A 20,823-nucleotide genomic window follows, 5' to 3' on the forward strand; every position below is an offset into this window, starting at 1 on the left:
CTGGCTACCTTGCTAGAGGCGGGTATAAGTAGCCCACGTCCCTGAGTGTACCGTGTGGTGCTCACCCGTATGGCCGGTGACTCGGGGCCTTCTAGTAGCTTCCGCTCCACGACGGCGGTACTGGTCCCACGCGTGTGACCGTGCCTTCGGGTTTCTTGGCCAGAGGACCTGAAATCCCCTGCCGGTCGGTTCCTGCTGCTGGATAGGAGTTAGTCCCCACGGCCTCGGGCTCCGGGTCCGGTGATAGCTTCTCAGTCAGGGCGAGCTCTGCAGCTGCCAGCCCCTGACTCCTTGTAGCACTGCTCCCACAGAGCTCCTGTTGTTTCTTCCTATGCTGCTTCTCTTCTCTGTCTCTACTTCTTCTCTACTCACTAACCCTGCCTCAGCCCTAGGTTTATATAGGGGAAGTTCTTCCCCTCCCAGGACTGGGCAGGAGGTGTGGCATGCACAGGATCCCTGACCAAGAGACCTCCCACCTGCTCTCAGACATAACATTGCCGTTACTGTGGAAACCAGACCCCTGGGGTGCCACATGTGCATGTATGTATATTATTATTATGTATATTATATTATATATTACATACATATACATAACTGTATATGTATGTAGTGCGACCCTGTTCCAAATCTTGCATCGGGGCCCATCAGACTCTAGTTACGCCACTACCAGACACCATTGGTAACTAGGCAGCCCCTTACTATCGAAGACTTGGGGGAGGAGGGGCACTCAGCCTAACTCAGTCAAACCTTCTTAAAGTTATTTACTGACTGTGGGGAACAATATATTATAAAATGTAACTTATATTACGACATTAAAAACCTTAGATGCCATGTTTGCTTTTGACAGCAGCAAGTGGTTAAACTGCCAGGGTTTTTGTTGCAGCCGCACCTGTGCCATCACTGCAGTGTACATCTATGTTCTTGTGCCCAAAAGAGTTTTAATTTTTTTTTTTTGAGAGGTTGTCCACTACTATTTAAAATGCCCCCAATGTATTTAAACTGTGGAGAGAAGTTTTTTTTCTTTTTGGCCCAGCATCCACCACTCGCTTTCCCTCTTCTGCATTCATTGGTAAAGCGTGCAGTGAATGCTGGGCGGTGACACGCGGGGAAAACCCCCCTACAGCCCATCAATCAGGGGGATGCGCGTCACTGAGTCACGCCCAGCTGCACCCGGAACTTGATGTGACATCAGCGGATGCCAGAGCCGGCTGCTGCCGGGATTTAGGTGATACCTGTGAGTAATCAGCGATAGCGCTTCTCACAGGCAATGAAGACCACATAGGGTAATTACAAAAAAAAAACTTCTCTCCAAAATTTAAATACATTGGGGGCATTTTACATAGAAGTTGACAATCTCTTTAAACAAATGTTTAACTTGTTAAAAAATAACAAAATGTGTCTTATGCTTTTTGCTTGTGTTTTTCTTTTTACAAGAATTGTTGGTGCCAATTTTCTTTTGAATAATTTTAATATCTCCTTTTTTCCCGGTATTTTTCTTGTAATATAGGAAAGCTTAAGGCCAGAAATAAATCCCATAAAACACTGTACATGAAGACTTCGATATCAAATAATTTCTGTCCGCAGTGTTTGTGGAAAAAAATAAAAAAGCTTTTATAAATTCCTCAAACTTCTGTGTGTGAATCAGAAATGAGATCTAATGTGATAAAAGATTAGTCCGAGGAAGACGGGAAACATTCATATAGACAGGTGGTGATGTAGTCAGTGACGGACTCTGGTCAAATATATTTCTAGAGCCATAGTAGAAGATGAAGATGTCGTCCTCATCATGAAGTAGTTATTTCTCACATGTAATGAATATCTTCTGCAGTATTGCTAATGCTGATTCCAGTGACTGTAAATGAGATGAGAATTAGCGTTATGGAAGATGAGTCTATAAAAACGTATTCAGCTGCAAACTCCGAGGAAGAAACTGCTTTTTGTCTGTTGCCTAAAATATATAGGTTTTATTTGTAGATGTAAAAGAAGAAAACTAGTGTAAAATAATAAATCTCATATGTTTCCCTTATTGTCTCCAGTATCCTCTCAGTGAAGATGTATATAAAATAATTTCCCTGATTGACCTATCCAGAATGGATATGGACAGAGACAAGATGGTGGAGAAAATATTACACCTCACCCTAGAGATCCTCTTCCAGCTTACTGGAGAGGTGAGAGATTCTGATGACGTCACATTACATCATTCTTATCTATGGGAATAACAGATGGACAGAACTGGAGAGGTGAGGACTCTGGAAATGTCTGGAGTGAGATTTATTAATGTGTCTCTCCATAACCAGGATTACACAGTAGTGAAGAAGACCTCTAGTGAGCGCTGTCAGGACCCTGTGTCTGAGGGATGGGGAAGACCCCTGAGTCCAATCTTGGGGCCTCCACCTCACCCACTGATACATGAGGACATCGATGACCAGAAGATCCTAGAACTCACCTACAAGATGATTGAGCTGCTGACTGGAGAGGTGATACTGCTGGGAATGCTGGGACTTTATGCTGTAACGCTATAAAGGGATCGGGGTGATTACTGTATCATTGTATGTGTCAGGTTCCTATAAGGTGTCAGGATGTCACCGTCTATTTCTCCATGGAGGAGTGGGAGTATTTAGAAGGACACAAATATCTGTACAAGGACGTCATGGAGGTTCCCCAGCCCCTCACGTCACTAGGTAATAGACAGGACTAAATACACATGGCTTAAAATTATTTGTATGTAAAGAATGAATTCATTCCCTGTATATGTTTCCTCCAGTTCTATCCAGTAAGAGGACAACACCAGAGAGATGTCCCCATCCTCTTCTTCCACAGGACTGTAAACAAGAAGATCCCAATGTTCCTCAGGATCATCAGGTAGATGGAGAGAAGGTGTCATCACATCTCTCCTATGATGTGTAGACGGTTGTAAAGGTCTTGTGCTCAGTCTTGTTTTATCCACCAGTTTTATATGTTTTATACTTGTGTAATAAGAACGGTGGAGATGGCAGGATTAGAGTTGATCATCGATGACTTCTCCATGTGTCACTTTTACAATATTTGTTTAAGGGTGAAGATCTAACCCAAATTGATACTACAGAGACATATGTAAGGGGTGATGAGCAGTGTAAAGAGGAGATTCCTAGATATGACTACCCAGGTGAGTAGTAACCACTAAATACAGAGAAGTCAAAGATTCTTCTTTGTCACCAGCTGTGGCTGCTTTATCGGTGTAGTCCAGCCGTATTATAACCGTGTGATCACTATTTTACATCTAGACCACAACATTCTCCTCCACCCAAAACTGTTCAAATGACTTTGAGTATTAAAAGCCCTTTTCTATTGAATTTACAACCTAGAGGATCCACCTACACCCTGGGATTAGAAGACGCTGACCGTTACCTGCCCAGATCTGTAAACTACAAAGCCAAATGACAGCGTACATAGAAAATCACTTGAAGAAAAATATTATGATTTCCTGTAAGAGAAAGCAGAGGGTAATGATGCTGTTGGCTTCCTAGAACCCTGATATCTTATTGGATGAATCTACCTTCTCTCCCCTCTGTGCTGCTGAATGTGCTCATAAGGTCCCTACAAGACCAGGTCCAGTCTTTCTGGCCAAAATTCACTTTTATGATCGACAACATTAAATAAGCAGTGAGGGCCAAGTGTGACTTTCCTTTCAATAAGAAGTCTAAGTAAGGCGGACACCATCTTGAGATCAACCTATGAACATATCATACTATATACAAAAGAGACGATATGCAAAAAACAGGGATCATTTTAAAAGAGACACATACAAAGCAAGCCAAAAAATTCATAAATCAATTAAAAAGCCCAAGCCCTTACAATACTGACCAATAAATCATAATTAACTTGTGGTCAACCCTAAACCAACCATATGGCACATGGATTATATACATTCACAATATTATTAAATAACACCATAATGATATGGTACCGTATAATATAATTAGCCGTTTAAAGTGGGGCTGTGGCCTTATGCTTACAATCTGTATTTGGTCAGTATTTTTTCTCAGGAGTGGGAGCCAAAACCATGAGTGGGTGATAAATGCAGAATTGGTGACTTGTTTCTATTATACCTTTTCTCTGATTGTTCCTCACCTGGTTTTGGCTCCCACTTTTGAGAAAATATACTGACCAAATACTGATAGTGGGGCCATGGCCTAATAATGAGTTTTGTAGTGTCAGCATATATCCATAAAGCAAGAGAAATATCAGTGATACAAATATACCCTAATATCAAATTCAGTCCTAAAACCTTAGATTAAAAACCCCAAAAGATGTAACAAATTGGAACCTCCTTAACAATGAGAACAGCAAATATAATCTGCCAGTCAAAAAAAAAGAGAAAATGCAGGGATGCAAACATAATAAGAACCCTGCACAATTTGAAAAGATGTTCAAAAGGATCATATGAAACCTGTGCCTCTCATAGGGTTGGAATGGAGACCAAACCTCATGCGTTTCGCCACACTTGTGGGGCTTCATCAGGGGCAAATGTGCAAATACCAATTGCCTGTATAAGTATATATAGCAAAAAATAATGATCAAATAATTAGCAGCTGGCGATTAGGAGAATAGGTGCTCAAAGTAGCTGTTTGTGTCAGGTACATTCTGCATTTAGGGACTGTTCCAGGAGCAGGGAAAGTACTGAACGGTCTCTTGGTTGGTCTTAGGCCTTTACAATCCATTGCTAACTATATAGCTGCGGTAGTTAACCACATTCTTTTTTTTTGGGGGGGGGAGGGAGGGGAGGTGAAAAAGTTTACTATATTGATATCCATAGATTATTACATGCTTTCTGTTAAATTTCAGTGGTATATAGCACTCCAAAAAAGCGTTGAAAAAGTTTTCTGGATTTAATTAGTCATCCATAGAGAATTACTTGCTTTGTGGTACATTTCGGTGGTATTGAACTCCAAAAAAAATGCTGCAGGTGACCCATTTTTTTTTTCTAATTAAAAATGAAACTAAGTTTAAGAGACCTAACAATTGGAAAATGTGTAAGGCGTTCGGTATGGGACGAGGAAGTGGAAGTGCTGATGATGGTGCACACCGACACCGAGGACATGGGGCAGGTGCGACTTCGCCTGTTGCTAGAGCACAAGAAACACACCCATCCACGACACATACGTTCCTGTCCCACTTTGCAAGAGGTACGTTACACCACTTCTGAAGCCAGAGCAGTGCAAAATGTGGTCAGTTGGATAGTATATGCTTCCAGCATGCTTGGCAGCACCACCCAGTCTTCCATGCGGTCCAGTCTCACCAGCCAACAGTCTGGATTACTTAATCCTCACCCTGATCCTCCTTCCTCCCATCATGTTAAGTCCCAGGAGACTAGTGATCCCACACGAGGACACCCGGAGGAGCTCTTTACAACATAATTTCTTGATTGTGGCCTCTCAACCTGCATGTTTCTAGAGTGAGAGGAGGACATGCTGTTTAGTGATGCACAAAACTTGGAGCACGGCCACATGAAGATGACGATGGAGAATGGCAGATTTTGTCTAAGGAGGAAGATGATGATGAGATGCAATTGCCTATAAGTCAAGTTGTTAAGTCATCAAGTCGGGAGGATCAGGATGCGGCAGTGGAAGACAAGGTGGTAGATGACGAAGTCACCGACCCAACCTGGCAAGCTGGCATGCAGATTGAGGCCAGCAGCGCTGAGAGGGAAGAATTGGCAGCACCGGAAGAGGCAGTGGGGTGACCAAAGGGAGAAAGCGGGCAACTGTTCCGTAGAGCATTAACACTTGTGAATTTCTGCATCAAAGAGTTAGTGGTTCCCCAGGACTTTTTTTAAAGAGAGTTCTGAGACAAAAAATTATTTGCAACCTGTGCCATGCCAAGATCAGCAGGGCACAGCACCTGACCACGAAGAGCCTAACCACCATCAGAATGATCAGGCACATGTCATTAGCACCCGACTCGGTGGGCTGAATGCCTGGGGCCACTGATGGTGCCAGTGGGTGACACCACTGCCTCTTCCCCTGTGCTAGGTGCTTACCAATCCCCCGTTCATGACACTGGAGCAGATGGCTCCCGCCCTGCACTTGTCCTTGCACTTCCTAATCGTCTCAGTACATCGATCAGCTGTACCTACCCCAGGCCTTGGAACGAAAGGAAAAGTTTCCAGCCACCCGCCCACAGACCCAAATGCTAAACAGGCACATTTCCAGTTTGCTTGCTGTCGAAATGTTACCGTTGAGGCTTGTTAACACAGAGGATTTCTGCCCACCTGTGGCAGCAGCAATCCGTCGGTATTCCGTATCCATCTACCACTTTTTCTCCCGGTGAGGCGTGCCCACCTTGTACTCGCACGTGTCCAGAAATATCACCCGTGCCCTTACCAACGCACTTACTGGGATTGTCCACTTAAAGACCGATAAATGGACAATCGCTTGTGGCCTGGGATGCTACATTTCCCTGACGGCACATTGGGTGAACATTGTGGAGGCTGGAGCAGAGTCCCATCCTGGCACTGCACATGTGCTCCCAATGTCAAAGATTACTAGCCCTACTTCTGTCAGGGTTTCCGCCACCTCCTACATCAGTTCCTACACCTCCTCCTGCTCCTCCGATGTGTTATCTCAGAGCTCGTCGTCCACATCAGCTGGAAGCTGTAAGATCTGCTGCACTGCCTCAGCGAAGTAGCAACAGGCTCTGCTGAAGCTAATTTGTCAAGGAGACAAACCACACACCGCGGCAGAGGTATTTAAAGGAATAATAGACCAGACAGATCTGTGTTTTTTGCGGCTGGACCTCCAACCAGGTATGGTCGTGTGTGATAATGGGTGCAACCTGGTGGCGGCTGTGAAGCATGGCAAGGTCACACGTGCTCAACTTGGTAGTTCAGCGGTTTCTAAAAACTTACCCAGATTTGCCAGAGCTTCTGGTCAAGGTACGCCGCGTCAGTGCCCATTTCCGAATGTGGGCTACAGCTGTCGCCACTCTGGCAGTGCCGGAGCAGCGCATGCAATTGCCAGCTCACCGACTGGTGTCCGACGTGACCACACCCTAGAAATCCACACTGCACATGCTGGAAAGGTTTTGTGAGCAGCAGAGGCCAGTTGTGGAATACCAGCTCCAACACGCTCATTGGTATTTCAGTCAGCATGCACACATAAGAAGAGTGGGCATGCATGTCTGACATTTGTGCTGTTTTCCAAGACTTTGAGGACTCAAAAATAGATTGTGAGCGGTGATGACGCCATAATCAACGCAACAATCCCACTTCTGTGCCTACTTAAACAGTCGCCGCTCTCAATGAAACAATAAAGCTATGCATGTGGACCAGGTGTAGATGAAGGATGACATGAGAAGGTGATACTACCCAGCCTCATCTTGTCTGCCCAGCGCGGATTGGGTAACAATGAGGAGGAGGAGGAACTGGAGCTGGTTGCTGGCACAACAGAGGCTAGTACCCACACAACCTTTATACATTTTCTCCTAAGCGGAAGGGTCGAGGAGGGAAATGAGGAGGAGGAGATTGAGAGTAGTCATCATGGTGGAGACAGGAATTGTTGGCTGTAGGGAGCTTGGCACATATGCCTTTACCGTGACCCTTGCATCATATTTATCTTGGCCAAAAAAAGAGTACTGATTTGTTCACATTGCTAGACCCACGCTACAGGGAGAACTTTGCTTCTCTCCTTCCTGAGGCAGAGAGGTCTTCTAAAATGGTGCTTTACCAGAAGGCCATTGTGGAAAATATGTTGAAAAAATTTCCACCAGCCAACGCTAGCGGCAGGGGGCAAGCTTCATGACACCAATTTCATGACACCATCCCGGCATCCAGTGCCTGATGACCGGGTATTTTTGACAAGGAGAGAAAGGTTTTAAAAAATAGTCAATCAATACCTGGCAAATAAAAACAGCGTACTCCCTCATTCCTCTGCGACCTTCAACTTGAGTTTCAAAGCTGGACACCTGCCATGAGCTGTCCATCTATGCCTTGGAGGTGTTGTGCTGCCCTGCCGCTAGCGTCTTGTTTGAGTGGGGTTTTAGTGCCACCAGCGGGTCATAAAAGACAAGTGCTTTGACTGTCAACAGGAAATGCTGATAGGCTCACTCTCATTAAAATGAACAAAGCCTGGATTAGCCCCCACTTTCCCACACCACCGGATGACAGCAGCACAATAAAGTGCTTTTAATGTTCAATATTTGAAAGAGATCCTCCTTATAATCTTTTTCTGACTTTGCGCTTTGTGCAAAGCCTTTATGAGTGTAGAAGTACCACAACTACACTTTGTTAATTTTTTTATGAGGCACTCCACTTGGTGCCTTGAAGGATGTATGGATATTATAATTTTTTTCTGGCTTTGTACTGTGTGGAGAGCCTTTATGAGTGTAGAAGTACCGCAACTACATTTTCTAATATAATCAAAATATTGTCTGATCTCATTAGACAGTACTCACAAAGGTGAACACCACCAAAATTACAAGTAAACAATTAAGAAAGGGAAAAGAAGGGAAAAGGGTGTGATTAAAAGTCAAATTCTTTATTAAATAATAATAATATTAAAACCTAGTAAATCATACATCCCATTAGAGATGTATAATGGATGATGATTATATAATGGAGTCATGATCCACTAAATTCCTGATAGAGTCAGACAGTAAATCAAATTTTTAGTAAAATAAGCCCCTAGCCAATGTCCCTTATAATTGATGGCTGGGTTTATGCTTACAAATTAGATGCCATAGATTATATCAAAAGTGTGCTGAATTGTACCAGTATCCTCAGCCAGGAGAGATTTTATTAAATAAGGGCTCATATGGCCAGTGTGCATTCAATAGTAAAAAATCCTAGCCCATTGGATACACTCCCCATATTATATATAAAAAGAGACTTCAAAAGTGTGGCAGGTCTAGGAGATATATGTATAATGAGTCCTTGTACAGAGGTTATCAGGGCACACTATTATACCTGTCACACAATCTGTGTGATGGATCCTTAATAAATCTACTCGCAGTTCCAGTAGTGGTGTCGGCAGTGAAATAACTCCGGCAATATAACAGGTTTAGCCAGCTGAGGAACACAAGCGTCTCAGCTATGCCACTTACAGTCTCTCACACACTGTCCGCACATGAATGCGGTAGAGGCAAATGATTTATCTGGATCACGACCCCTGAATGGACTAGGTGTTATCACAATCTTAGCCAAAAATCAAAAAGGAGAATCTCAACAAGAGAGAGAAAAGTGCTTTAAAGTCTCTACAATCAAATGATCGTGTCATTATAAAAAACTCGGATAAAGGCGGATCTGTGGTAATCATGGACACTAAATTGTATGAAATGCAAATCTGTGAAATGTTGAACGACTCAGCTACATATAAACTGCTAAGATCTGATCCAACTAATACAGTACGGACTCAATTAAGTACTATCTTGCATGAAGGAGAATATCTGGGAATTTTGGATCAAAAACAAGTTGAATTTTTCAGCCCTCTTAAACCAAGAGTACCTCTTTTTCATGCACTGCCCAAACTACATAAAGGGACATTTCCACCTCCAATGCGATGGATTGTTTCGGGCATTGACTCTTTGTCTGAACATTTATGTGAATGGATTGATGAGAGACTTCAATCTTTGATGCGATGCTCTCCCAGTTTTGTCCAGGATTCCAAGCATGTGTTCAATATCATGAATGGTTTGGAATGGACAATCAATAATAGCTGGCTTACATGTGATGTAAACGCACTATATTCTATGATTCCACACACTTTAGCCCTCTTTGCCATACGCATTTACAGTGGTGGCCAAAAGTATTGGCACCCCTGCAATTCTGTCAGATAATACTCAGCTTCTTCCTGAAAATGATTGCAATCACAAATTCTTTGGTATTATTATCTTCATTTAATTTGTCTTCAATGAAAAAACACAAAAAGAATTGTCCTAAAGCCAAATTGGATATAATTCCGCACCAAACCTAAAAAAGGGGGTGGACAAAAGTATTGGCACTGTTTGAAAAATCATGTGATGCTTCTCTAATTCGTGTAATTAACAGCACCTGTAACTTACCTGTGGCACCTAACAAGTGTTGGCAATAACTAAATCACACTTGCAGCCAGTTAACATGGATTAAAGTTGACTCAACCTCTGTCCTGTGTCCTTGTGTGTACCACATTGAGCATGGAGAAAAGAAAGAAGACCAAAGAACTGTCTGAGGACTTGAGAAACCAAATTGTGAGGAAGCATGAGCAATCTCAAGGCTAAAAGTCCATCTCCAAAGACCTGAATGTTCCTGTGTCTTCCGTGCGCAGTGTCATCAAGAGGTTTAAAGCCCATGGCACTGTGGCTAACCTCCCTAGATGTGGACGAAAAAGAAAAAGTGACGAGAGATTTCAACGCAAGATTGTGCGGATGGTGGATAAAGAACCTTGACTAACATCCAAACAAGTTCAAGCTGCCCTGCAGTCCGAGGGTACAACAGTGTCAACCTGTACTATCCTTCAGCATCTGAATCAAAAGGGACTGTATGGTAGGATACCCAGGAAGACCCCACTTCTTACCCCGAGACATAAAAAAGCCAGGCAAGAGTTTGCCAAAACTTACCTGAGAAAGCCTAAAACGTATTGGAAGAATGTTCTCTGGTCAGATGAGACAAAAGTAGAGCTTTTTGTGAGAAAGCATCAACATAGAGTGTACAGGAAAAAAAAAAGGCATTCAAAGAAAAGAACACGGTCCCTACAGTCAAACATGGCTGAGGTTCCCTGATGTTTTGGGGTTGCTTTGCTGCCTCTGGCACTGGACTGCTTGACCGTGTGCATGGCATTATGAAGTCTGAAGACTACCAACAAATTTTGCAGCATAATGTAGGGCCCAGTGTGAGAAAGCTGGGTCTCCCTCAGAGGTCATGGGTCTTCCAGCAGGACAATGACCCAAAACACACTTCCAAAAGCACTATAAAATGGTTTGAGAGAAAGCACTGGAGACTTCCAAGGTGGCCAGCAATGAGTCCAGACCTGAATCCCATAGAACACCTGTGGAGAGATCTCAAAATGGCAGTTTGGAGAAGGCACCCTTCAAATATCAGGGACCTGGAACAGTTTGCCAAAGAAGAATGGTCTACAATTCCAGCAGAGCATTGTAAGAAACTCATTGATGGTTGCCTGAAGCGGTTGTTCGCAGTTATTTTGGCTAAAGGTTGTGCAACCAAGTATTAGGCTGAGGGTGCCAATACTTTTGTCTGGCCCATTTTTGGAGTTTTGTGTGAAATAATCAATGATTTCATTTTTGCTTCATTCTCTTTTGTGTTTTTTTCTTGCAAGCAAATTAAATGAAGATAATAATACCAAAGAGTTTGTGATTGCAATCATTTTCAGGAAGAAACTGAGTATTATCTGACAGAATTGCAGGGGTGCCAATACTTTTGGCCACCACTGTATATGGAGAGGTATTCTAAATATAGCACGAGTTTGCAAGATTAGATGCTACATGGTTTTTGCTGAAAAACAATTCCTTCAAATTTTCATACAGGTTTTTTCTACAACAGCAAGATTGTTCTATGGGAGCGAAATTTTCCCCCTCTATTGCTGTTATTTTTATGAATTGGTGGGAGGACAATTATATTTATTCAGAACTGAATCCATTTCAGTCTTCTCTATATTGTTAAACCTACTGCTGGGAATTCTATATTGCATGCTAACAGCTGCCATCCCAGGCATGTTGTGAACAATGTTCCAACAGGAGAATATATTCGAGTCAAAAGATGTTGTACTAACAGAGAGGATTTTTTGAAGGAGTGCACCATTATTGACCGTAGATTTAAAAACCGTGGCTATTCTACTAATGTGCTCGATAGGGCAAAAATTAAGGCTGATAGTAAAAGCAGAGCAGAATACTTACAGCAGAAAGAAACTGCACGAGAAAATCTGCCTAATCTAACTTTTTCAACTACATATAGCAGTAATTTTCATCAAGTGACTGATGTGATTAAGAACTAACTTCCGGTGTTATATGCTGATGACAACTTGAAAAAACTGCTAGAAAAAGGAGTTAATTTTGTATCTAGGAGAGGAATTACTATTGGTAACATGATATCCCCTTCTGATCACACAGTAAGGCAAAAAACTAAAGCAAAACGTAACTGGTTATCTGTGTCTGGCTCATATAAATGCGGCAAACGACAATGCGGTTTATGTCCATACATGGATAATTCTAAGGAAATTAAAGCCGCAGCTGCACCATACACACATAGGAACCGCACATTTATTAATTGCAGTACAGCCTATGTGGTTTATGTTATTACGTGCACACAGTGCAATCTTCAATATGTTGGTTACACCACAGGACCTCTTAGGACCAGAATTGCAGAACATATGTATGATGCTGCAAATGCTACAACAAGAGCTCTATCAGGAGCATCTCACTATTTTCTGTCTGTCCATGGAGGTTGTTTGGACTTTTTTCGTGTTCATGAATTGGAGGAGGTTCTCACCAGTGATCGAGGCGGGTATAGAGATAAAGTATTGCATTGTAGAGAAGCACAATATATTTTTAAGTTTAATTGCAGAGTTCCTTCTAGATTGAATAAGAAAACGGATATCACGTATTATTATTGAATTAATGCTTTTTGCACCTATGACATTTGTTTGGTTTATTAGCATAATTGTCTCATCTACGTGATTAACCCCTTCAGGACCCAGCCTATTTTGACCCTAAAGACCTTGGCATTTTTGTCAATTCTGACCAGTGTCCCTTTACGAAGTAAAAACTCTGGAACACTTCAACGGATCCTAGCGATTCTGAGATTGTTTTTTCGTGACATATTGGGCTTCATGTTAGTATTAAATTTAGGTCGATAATATTTGCGTTTATTTGTGAAAAAATCAAAAATATGGGAAAAATTTTGAAAATTTTGCAAATTTCAAATTTTGAATTTTTATTCTGCTAAACTAGAGAGTGATGTGACACAAAATAGTTAATAAATAACATTTCCCACATGTCTACTTTACATCAGCACAATTTTTGAAAAAAAAAAAATTTTTGGTAGGAAGTTAGAAGGGTTCAAAGTTCATCAGCAAATTTTCTTTTTTCCAGCAAAATTTGCAAAGCCATTTTTTTTAGTGACCACATCACATTTGAAGTCCCTTTGAGGGGTGTACATGACAGAAAACACCCAAAAGTGACACCATTCCAAAAACTGCACCCCTCAAGCTACTCAAAACTACATTCAAGAAGATTATTAACCCTTCAGGTGCATCACAGGAACTAAAGCCACATGGAAGAAAAAAATGAACATTTTTATTTTTCTAACAAAAATTTTCTTTTAGCCTAAATTTTTTAATTTTCACATGGGTAACAGGATAAAATGCATCCTAAAATTTGTTGGTCAATTTCTCCTTAGTACACTGATACCTCATATGTGGTCATAAACCACTGTTTGGGCACACGGCAGGGCTCAGAAGGGAAGGAGCGCCATTTTACTTTTTGAATGGAAAATTAGCTCCAAAAGTCAAATTGCGCTCCTTCTCTTCTGAGCCCTGTCATGTGCCCAAACAGTGGTTTACGACCACATATGAGGTATCAGTGTACTCAGGAGAAATTGACCAATACATTTTAGGATGCATTTTATCCTGTTACCCATGTGAAAATTAAAAAATTTAGGCTAAAAGAAAATTTTTGTGAAAAAAAAAGTACTTTTTTGTTTTCACAGATCATTTTGTGAAGCACCTGGGGGTTCCAAGTGCTCACTATGCATCTAGATAGGTGCCTTGGGGGGTCTAGTTTCCAAAGTGGGGTCACTTGTGGGGGAGCTCCACTGTTTAGGCACATTAGGGGCTCTCCAAACGCAACATGGTGTCCGCTAACAATTTGAGCCGATTTTCCATTCAATTTGTTAGCGGACACCATGTCGCGTTTGGAGAGCCGCTGTGTGGCCAAACATTGGAGCTCCCCCACAAGTGACCCCATTTTGGAAACTAGACCCCCCAAGGCACCTATCTAGATGCACAGTGAGCACTTGGAACCCCCAGGTCATTCACAAATTAATCCGTAAAAATAAAAGTGTTTTTTTTTCCACTTTTTCATTTTTATGAATCAATTTGTGAAGCACCTGGGGGTTCCAAGTGCTCACTATGCATCTAGATAGGTGCCTTGGGGGGTCTAGTTTCCAAAATGGGGTCACTTGTGGGGGAGCTCCAATGTTTGGGCACACAGCGGCTCTCCAAAAGCAACATGGTGTCCGCTAACAAATTGTCGGCTCAAATTGTTAGAAGACACCATGTTGCGTTTGGAGAGCCGCTGTGTGGCCAAACATTGGAGCTCCCCCACAAGTGACCCCATTTTGGAAACTAGACCCCCCAAGGCACCTATCTAGATGCATAGTGAGCACTTGGAACCCCCAGGTCCTTCACAAATTAATCCGTAAAAATAAAAAAGTGTTTTTTTTTCCACTTTTTCATTTTTATGAATCAATTTGTGAAGCACCTGGGGGTTTCAAGTGCTCACTATGCATCTAGATAGCTGCCTTGGGGGGTCTAGTTTCCAAAATGGGGTCACTTGTTGGGGAGCTCCAATGTTTGGGCACACAGGGACTCTCCAAACGCAACATGGTTCCAATTTGTTAGTGGACACCATTGTGTAGTGTATGTCAGGTTGGTGTGCGGTGTGGTATATTGTAGTGTATACACCACACACACACACACACACTACAACACACACACCAACCTGACATAGCCTACTAAGCTGAGTACGCCCTAGACTGGGATGAGTGGGACGGGCGGGACATTTTGTGTGCTGTGTGCGTGTGTAAAAAAAAAAAAAAAAAAATCGAAACTTTATTATAGTGTGTGTGTGTGTGCTTGGTGTAACCTTCTGCAGTCACGTGTGGGGGCTGTCAGGCGTAGGGGGCTGTCAGGCGTAGGGGGCTGTCAGGCGTAGGGGGCTGTCAGGCGTAGGGGGGCTGTCAGGCGTAGGGGGGCTGTCAGGCGTAGGGGGGCTGTCAGGCGTAGGGGGGCTGTCAGGCGTAGGGGGGCTGTCAGGCGTACGGGGGCTGTCAGGTGTACGGGGGCTGTCAGGCGTACGGGGCTGTCAGGCGTAGGGGGGGGCTGAAGAGATGGAGGAGCCAGCAGCTGCAGCAAGGGGGGTGATCACTGGGGCAGGAGCCGGCAGTAGCAAGGGGGGTGATCACTGGGGCAGGAGCCGGCAGCAGCAAGGGGGGTGATCACTGGGGCAGGAGCCGGCAGCAGCAAGGGGGGTGATCACTGGGTTTGCGGGGGGGGGGGATGATCACTGGGATGGGGAGTGAACACTGGGGACAGGGGGGGTGAACACTGGGGGGGTGAACACTGGGGTCAGGGGGGGTGAACACTGGGGACAGGGGGGTGAACACTGGGGACAGGGGGGGTGAACACTGGGGACAGGGGGGGTGAACACTGGGGACAGGGGGGGTGAACACTGGGGGAGGGGTGATTATTGGGAGGTGGGGGGTGATATCACTGGGACTGGGGGATGGTGGGTTTGATCACAGGAGCAGGGCATTTACACTGAGCCTGCTGCTGCTGTGATCACAGTCCACCGGCTGTCAGAAGGAGAGCAGCAGCCGGTGGATGAAGACGTGGGAGAGGGAGCAGAGGGAGCGGAGGTCGGGGTGCAGGTATGAAAGTGGAGGGGGGGTCGGGGGTGGAGGGGGGGGGCAGGGTGGAGTGGAGGGGGGGTCGGGGGGGAGCGGGGGCAATACTACCTGATGCAGATCAGCGGCGGCAGCAGGCGATCAGCGGCAGCAGCAGGCGATCAGCGGCGGCAGCAGGCGATCCACGGGGGGGCAGCTGCAGAGGGTCCACGGGGGGGCAGCAGCAGAGGGTCCACAGGAGGCAGCAGCAGAGGGTCCACAACGGCCGGCACCCGATCCATGGACGGGCAGTTGCGGCCATCATTAAAAACTCCCTCCACATCTGATTGGGGCTAGTATCCATGTGACGCTAGCCCCCCAATCAGATCTGGGGGGAGGGGGGGACAGAGGTGACACTCCCCCCAGCCAATGGCTGATGCTGTAAGCATCAGGCCATGCCCAGATTTAAATATTACACCAATTTTCATTGGTGAAATATTTAATTCATACCGATTGGCAGTTTCATTAAAAGTGAAAATGAAACAGCCAATCGGAGGGGTCCCAGGCACGGGGGGGTTAATCCACCCCCCGGGGGGTCGACTTCAGGATGTCCAGTTGCAGTAGCAACTGTGACACCTGAGCGACCCCGCTCGCAGGCGCTGCAGGGGGTCTTTCCCTCCATGTCACAGACGCTGTGACATGGGTCGGGAACGAACTGTTTTCCATGTCACAAACGGTGTGACACGGGTCGGGAAGGGGTTAATTGCTCACCTTCATTCCCTTTCCTCTCCTTTTTTTTTTTATTTGTTATTTTTTTTATTTATTTGACCCTGCTTTTGTACTGATCACAACACATGGTTATGTCTAAGGACATTTTTGTTCGAAACGCGTAATCCCCTGGATCTACAATTTTAACAGCATGATTTTAAAGGAATTCTAATAAACATGAAGTTTTAACACACATTCAGATTCTCATTTGGATGTCTCTTGCTGGATCCCGGTTTTTTGTTGATGGTCACCAACCAGTATGGGTACATGCATGTAGGGTGTGTGAAGAGATGAAATGAGGGTCCTGGTTTTGAAGAAAATTTAGTACGGGCAAAACAGTTTAAGTAGAAATCTTGAAAATTATAAAATTCAACAATATTTTATTCAAAAATAATAATTGGTTTTATTCTTGGCAGATGACTGTACCAGATCAGAGGGACAGCTGACATCTTCAATTTTTAAATCAGATGATCTTGAGATTCCACAGGATACAATTGAAGTGAATGCCATTACTCCAGATATACCATCATCCTTTCGCAGCAAAGATCTGTTATCTGATCCTTTGAAGCAGGTTCTTGATTCATTACCGACTACTAAGGAAAATCAAAGGCACAAAATCAGCATTAAAAAACAAACTCTTCCTAAAGCAAAGAAGCCATTTTCACATTCAGAATATAGAAATAATTTTCCCCTCGAAAAGTCTTTTCTTAAACATCGAAAAATTCACACAGCGGAAAATAGATTTTCTTGTTCAGAGTGTGGGAGATGTTTTAACCAGAAAGCAAATCTTGTTACACATCAAACAACTCACACAGGGGAAAAGCCATTTTCATGTTCAGATTGTGGAAAATGTTTTGTGAAGAAATCATCTCTTCTTAGACACCAGAGCAGTCACACAGGGGAGAAGCCTTTTTCCTGTTCAGAATGTGCGAAATGTTTTACCCAGAAATCTGATCTTGTTATGCACCAGAGAACTCACACAGGGGAGAAGCCTTTTTCCTGTTCAGAATGTGGTAAATATTTTAACCGGAAAGCGCATCTTGATATCCACCAGAGAACCCACACAGGGGAGAAGCCATTTTCATGTTCAGAATGTGGGAAATGTTTTAACCGGAAATCTCTTTTTGATTGCCACCAGAGAACCCACACAGGGGAGAAGCCTTTTTCCTGTTCAGAATGTGGAAAATGTTTTACAGATCAATCAAATTTTATCAGACATCAGAGAGTTCACACAGGGGAGAAGCCTTTTTCATGTTCAGAATGTTTTAAATGTTTTAAATTGAAATCACTTCTTGATAGCCACATGAGAACCCACACAGGGGAGAAACCATTTTCCTGTTCAGAATGTGGAAAATGTTTTACACAGAAATCAAGTTTTATCAGACATCAGAAAACTCACACAGGGGAGAAGCCTTTTTCGTGTTCAGAATGCGGGAAATGTTTTGTAGATAAATCAACTCTTTTTACACATCAAACAACTCACACAGGGGAAAAGCCATTTTCATGTTCAGATTGTAGAAAATGTTTTGTGAAGAAATCATCTCTTCTTAGACACCAGAGCAGTCACACAGGGGAGAAGCCTTTTTCCTGTTCAGAATGTGGGAAATGGTTTACCCAGAAATCTGTTCTTTTTATGCACCAAAAAACTCACACAGGTGAGAAGCCTTTTTCATGTTCAGAATGTGATAAATGTTTTACCCAGAAATCTGATCTTGTTATGCACCAGAGAACTCACACAGGGGAGAGGCCTTTTTCATGTTCAGAATGTGGTAAATATTTTTATCGGAAAGCACATCTTGATATCCACCAGAGAACCCACACAGGGGAGAAGCCTTTTTCATGTTCAGAATGTGGGAAATGTTTTAGCCAGAAATCTGCTCTTGTTAAGCACCAGAGAACTCATACAGGAGAGAAGCCTTTTTCATGTTTTTAATGTGGGAAATGTTTTACATGGAAATCAACTCTTGATAAACATCAAGTCACGCAGGGGATAAGCCTTTTCATATTCAGAATATTGGAAATGTTTTAACCAAAAATTGTATCTTAAAGGCGTCCACTTCAAGGACAACCCCTTGTCATCCCTCATGTTTGGCTTCGTTAAAGTAGAAATACTCATACTGAGCTCCCGTGCCGACACCGCTCCAGCAGTGTCGGGAGTCGCGTTCACGGGGCTAACGGGAGGATGTTGCATCACACGAGCCCAGCACTCAAACAGCGTCAACTTCACTGTCCCCGTTTTCGGATGTATTACACATCAACAGGAAGCCAGGGCTGCGGCTGGTCTCTGACTTTATCTTGATGTTTGATTTGTCCAAAGATGGGGACAGTGATGCCAGCGCTGATTGGGTGCAAGGCTCACAGTACATAACAACCTCACATGAGTCGTGGGGACGTAAGTGCTGACACCGCTGGAACGGCGCCTGCGGAGCTTTGTATAAGTGTTCTTATTTTAACAGAACCAAACATGAGGAATGAGAAAGGGATGTCCAAGTAGTGGACAGCCCCTTTAACTTTCAAAAATACTACACTGAAGTTATCATACCGAGAGTGTGAAAAAAGATTTACTGCAAAATCTTATTTTGTTGACCATGAAATATAACTCAGATGGGGAGAAACTATATACGTTATTGACTAATTGTACAAAAACATATAACAGACAGTTGTATAATTTAAATTAGAAAGGGAAATTACTTTAGAACTTACCATATTTTTGCACTATAAAACACACTTTTAGTAAGAAAAAAATCTTGCTAATAAGTAATGCTACTTATAGACTGGAGGCAGCTTCCTGTGACAGAGGAGAATGCTGAGACAGTGTCTTTCCTGATAACTGAGAGAACTGCTCACTCTCCTCCAGCCCCACATTTATCTAACTGATTGGTGCAGAGCAGGAGAGAAAGGTACCAGGACCTGCACCGAGGATGCACGTCCTGAGTCAGCATCTGAAGAACCTTCCACCCAATTAGCTCAAGGACCTTTCAGATTATGTAATCAATCACATAACCTGGAAGAAACTGCAAATACTGTGTATGTGTGTATTTAAATGTGCATATGTTGCAGAGATGTATGTATTTTTATGTAGCAGAGCTGTGTATATGTAATTGTGCATGTGTAAGAGAGCTGAGTGTGTATGTAAATGTGTGTATATAGCAGAACTCTGTGTGTTTGTAAATGTGGGTATGTAGCAGATGTGTGTGTGTGTGTGTGTGTATATGTAAATGTGCTGATGTAGCACAGGGTGACCAGAAAAAAAAGTCCACAGCCATGAATGCCCACAGGAAAATTGCCCACACAGGATCTTGAGACACATGGGTCAGGATCAGGAGACACATGGGACAGGATGGAGACAGATGAGGAAGGCTTATGGGGCAGGATGGAAACAGATGAGGCAAGATCCCCATGGATCATGGGACACATGGGGCAGGATGGAGCAGTATCGTGAAACAGATGGGGCAGGACCATGGGGCAGGATGGAGACAGATGGGGCAGGAGGGAGACAGGGCAGGATCATGAGTCAGGATGGAACAGATGGCGCAGGATGGAGACAAGTGAGGCAGGATCATGGGGACAGATGGGCCAGGATAGACAGATTGAGCAGGATCATGGGGCAGGATTGAGACACACAGTGCAGGATGGAGACAGATGAGGCAGGATGGAGACAGATGGGGCAGAATCATGGGACACATGGAGCAGAATGGAGACAGAAGAGGCAGGACCATGGGTCTAGGATGGAGACAGATGGGGCAGGATCACGAGACACATGGGGCATGATGAAGACAGAATCGAGACAGATGGGGCCGGTTGCAGACAGATGAGGCAAGATGGGGCATGATGGAGACAGATGGGGCAGAATGGGCAGGATTATGAGACACCTGGGGCTGGATGGAGACTGATGGGGCAGAATTATGAGACATGTGGCAGTATCACGTCATGTGCCGGTGAGTCCTCGCCTCAAATGGATGAGGGAGACGACGCTGGGCAGTGACCAGGTAAGGAGAAACCTTTTTTTTGTACTGAAAGTGGCAAGATCATAGGGCAGGATGGAGACAGATGAGGCAGGATCATAGGGCAAGATGGAGACAGATAGGGCAGGATCATGGGACACATGGCGCAGGATGGAGACAGATGGAGCAGGATCATGGGACACGGTAGAATGGAGGCAGGATCATGGGTCTAGGATGGAGACACATGGGTCAGGATGGAGACAGATGGGAAAGGCTCATTGGGCAGGATGGAGACAGATGAGGCAGGATCCCCATAGATCATGGGGCAGGATGGAGACAGATGGGACAGGATCATGAAACACATGGGGCAGGTTGATGACATCAGATGGGACTTGATGACATCAGATGGGATAGGATGGAGACGGATGGGGCAGGATGGAGACAGATTGGGCAGGATGGAGACAGATGGGGCAGGATCATGAGACACATGGGGCAGGATGATAACATCAGATGGGACTTGATGACATCAGATGGGATAGGATG

General features: G+C 44.0%; 1 protein-coding gene across 1 annotated transcript in view; it reads left to right on the forward strand.

The window, feature by feature from the left end:
* Positions 1–19,211, forward strand: part of LOC141270547 (uncharacterized) — a 121,415-nt gene extending 102,204 nt beyond the window's left edge. Inside the window, exon 7 of the mRNA XM_073680608.1 lies at positions 16,753–19,211. Within this exon, the coding sequence (XP_073536709.1) occupies positions 16,753–18,269 (1,517 nt within the window). The 3' untranslated portion in view covers positions 18,270–19,211. The remainder of the gene's footprint in view (positions 1–16,752) is intronic.
* Positions 19,212–20,823: the final 1,612 nt, after the last annotated feature.

This window comes from Phyllobates terribilis, unplaced genomic scaffold (genome assembly GCF_046119375.1).
Source record: "Phyllobates terribilis strain yellow unplaced genomic scaffold, ASM4611937v1 Scaffold_5__5_contigs__length_657084704, whole genome shotgun sequence".
Lineage (NCBI taxonomy): Eukaryota > Metazoa > Chordata > Amphibia > Anura > Dendrobatidae > Phyllobates > Phyllobates terribilis.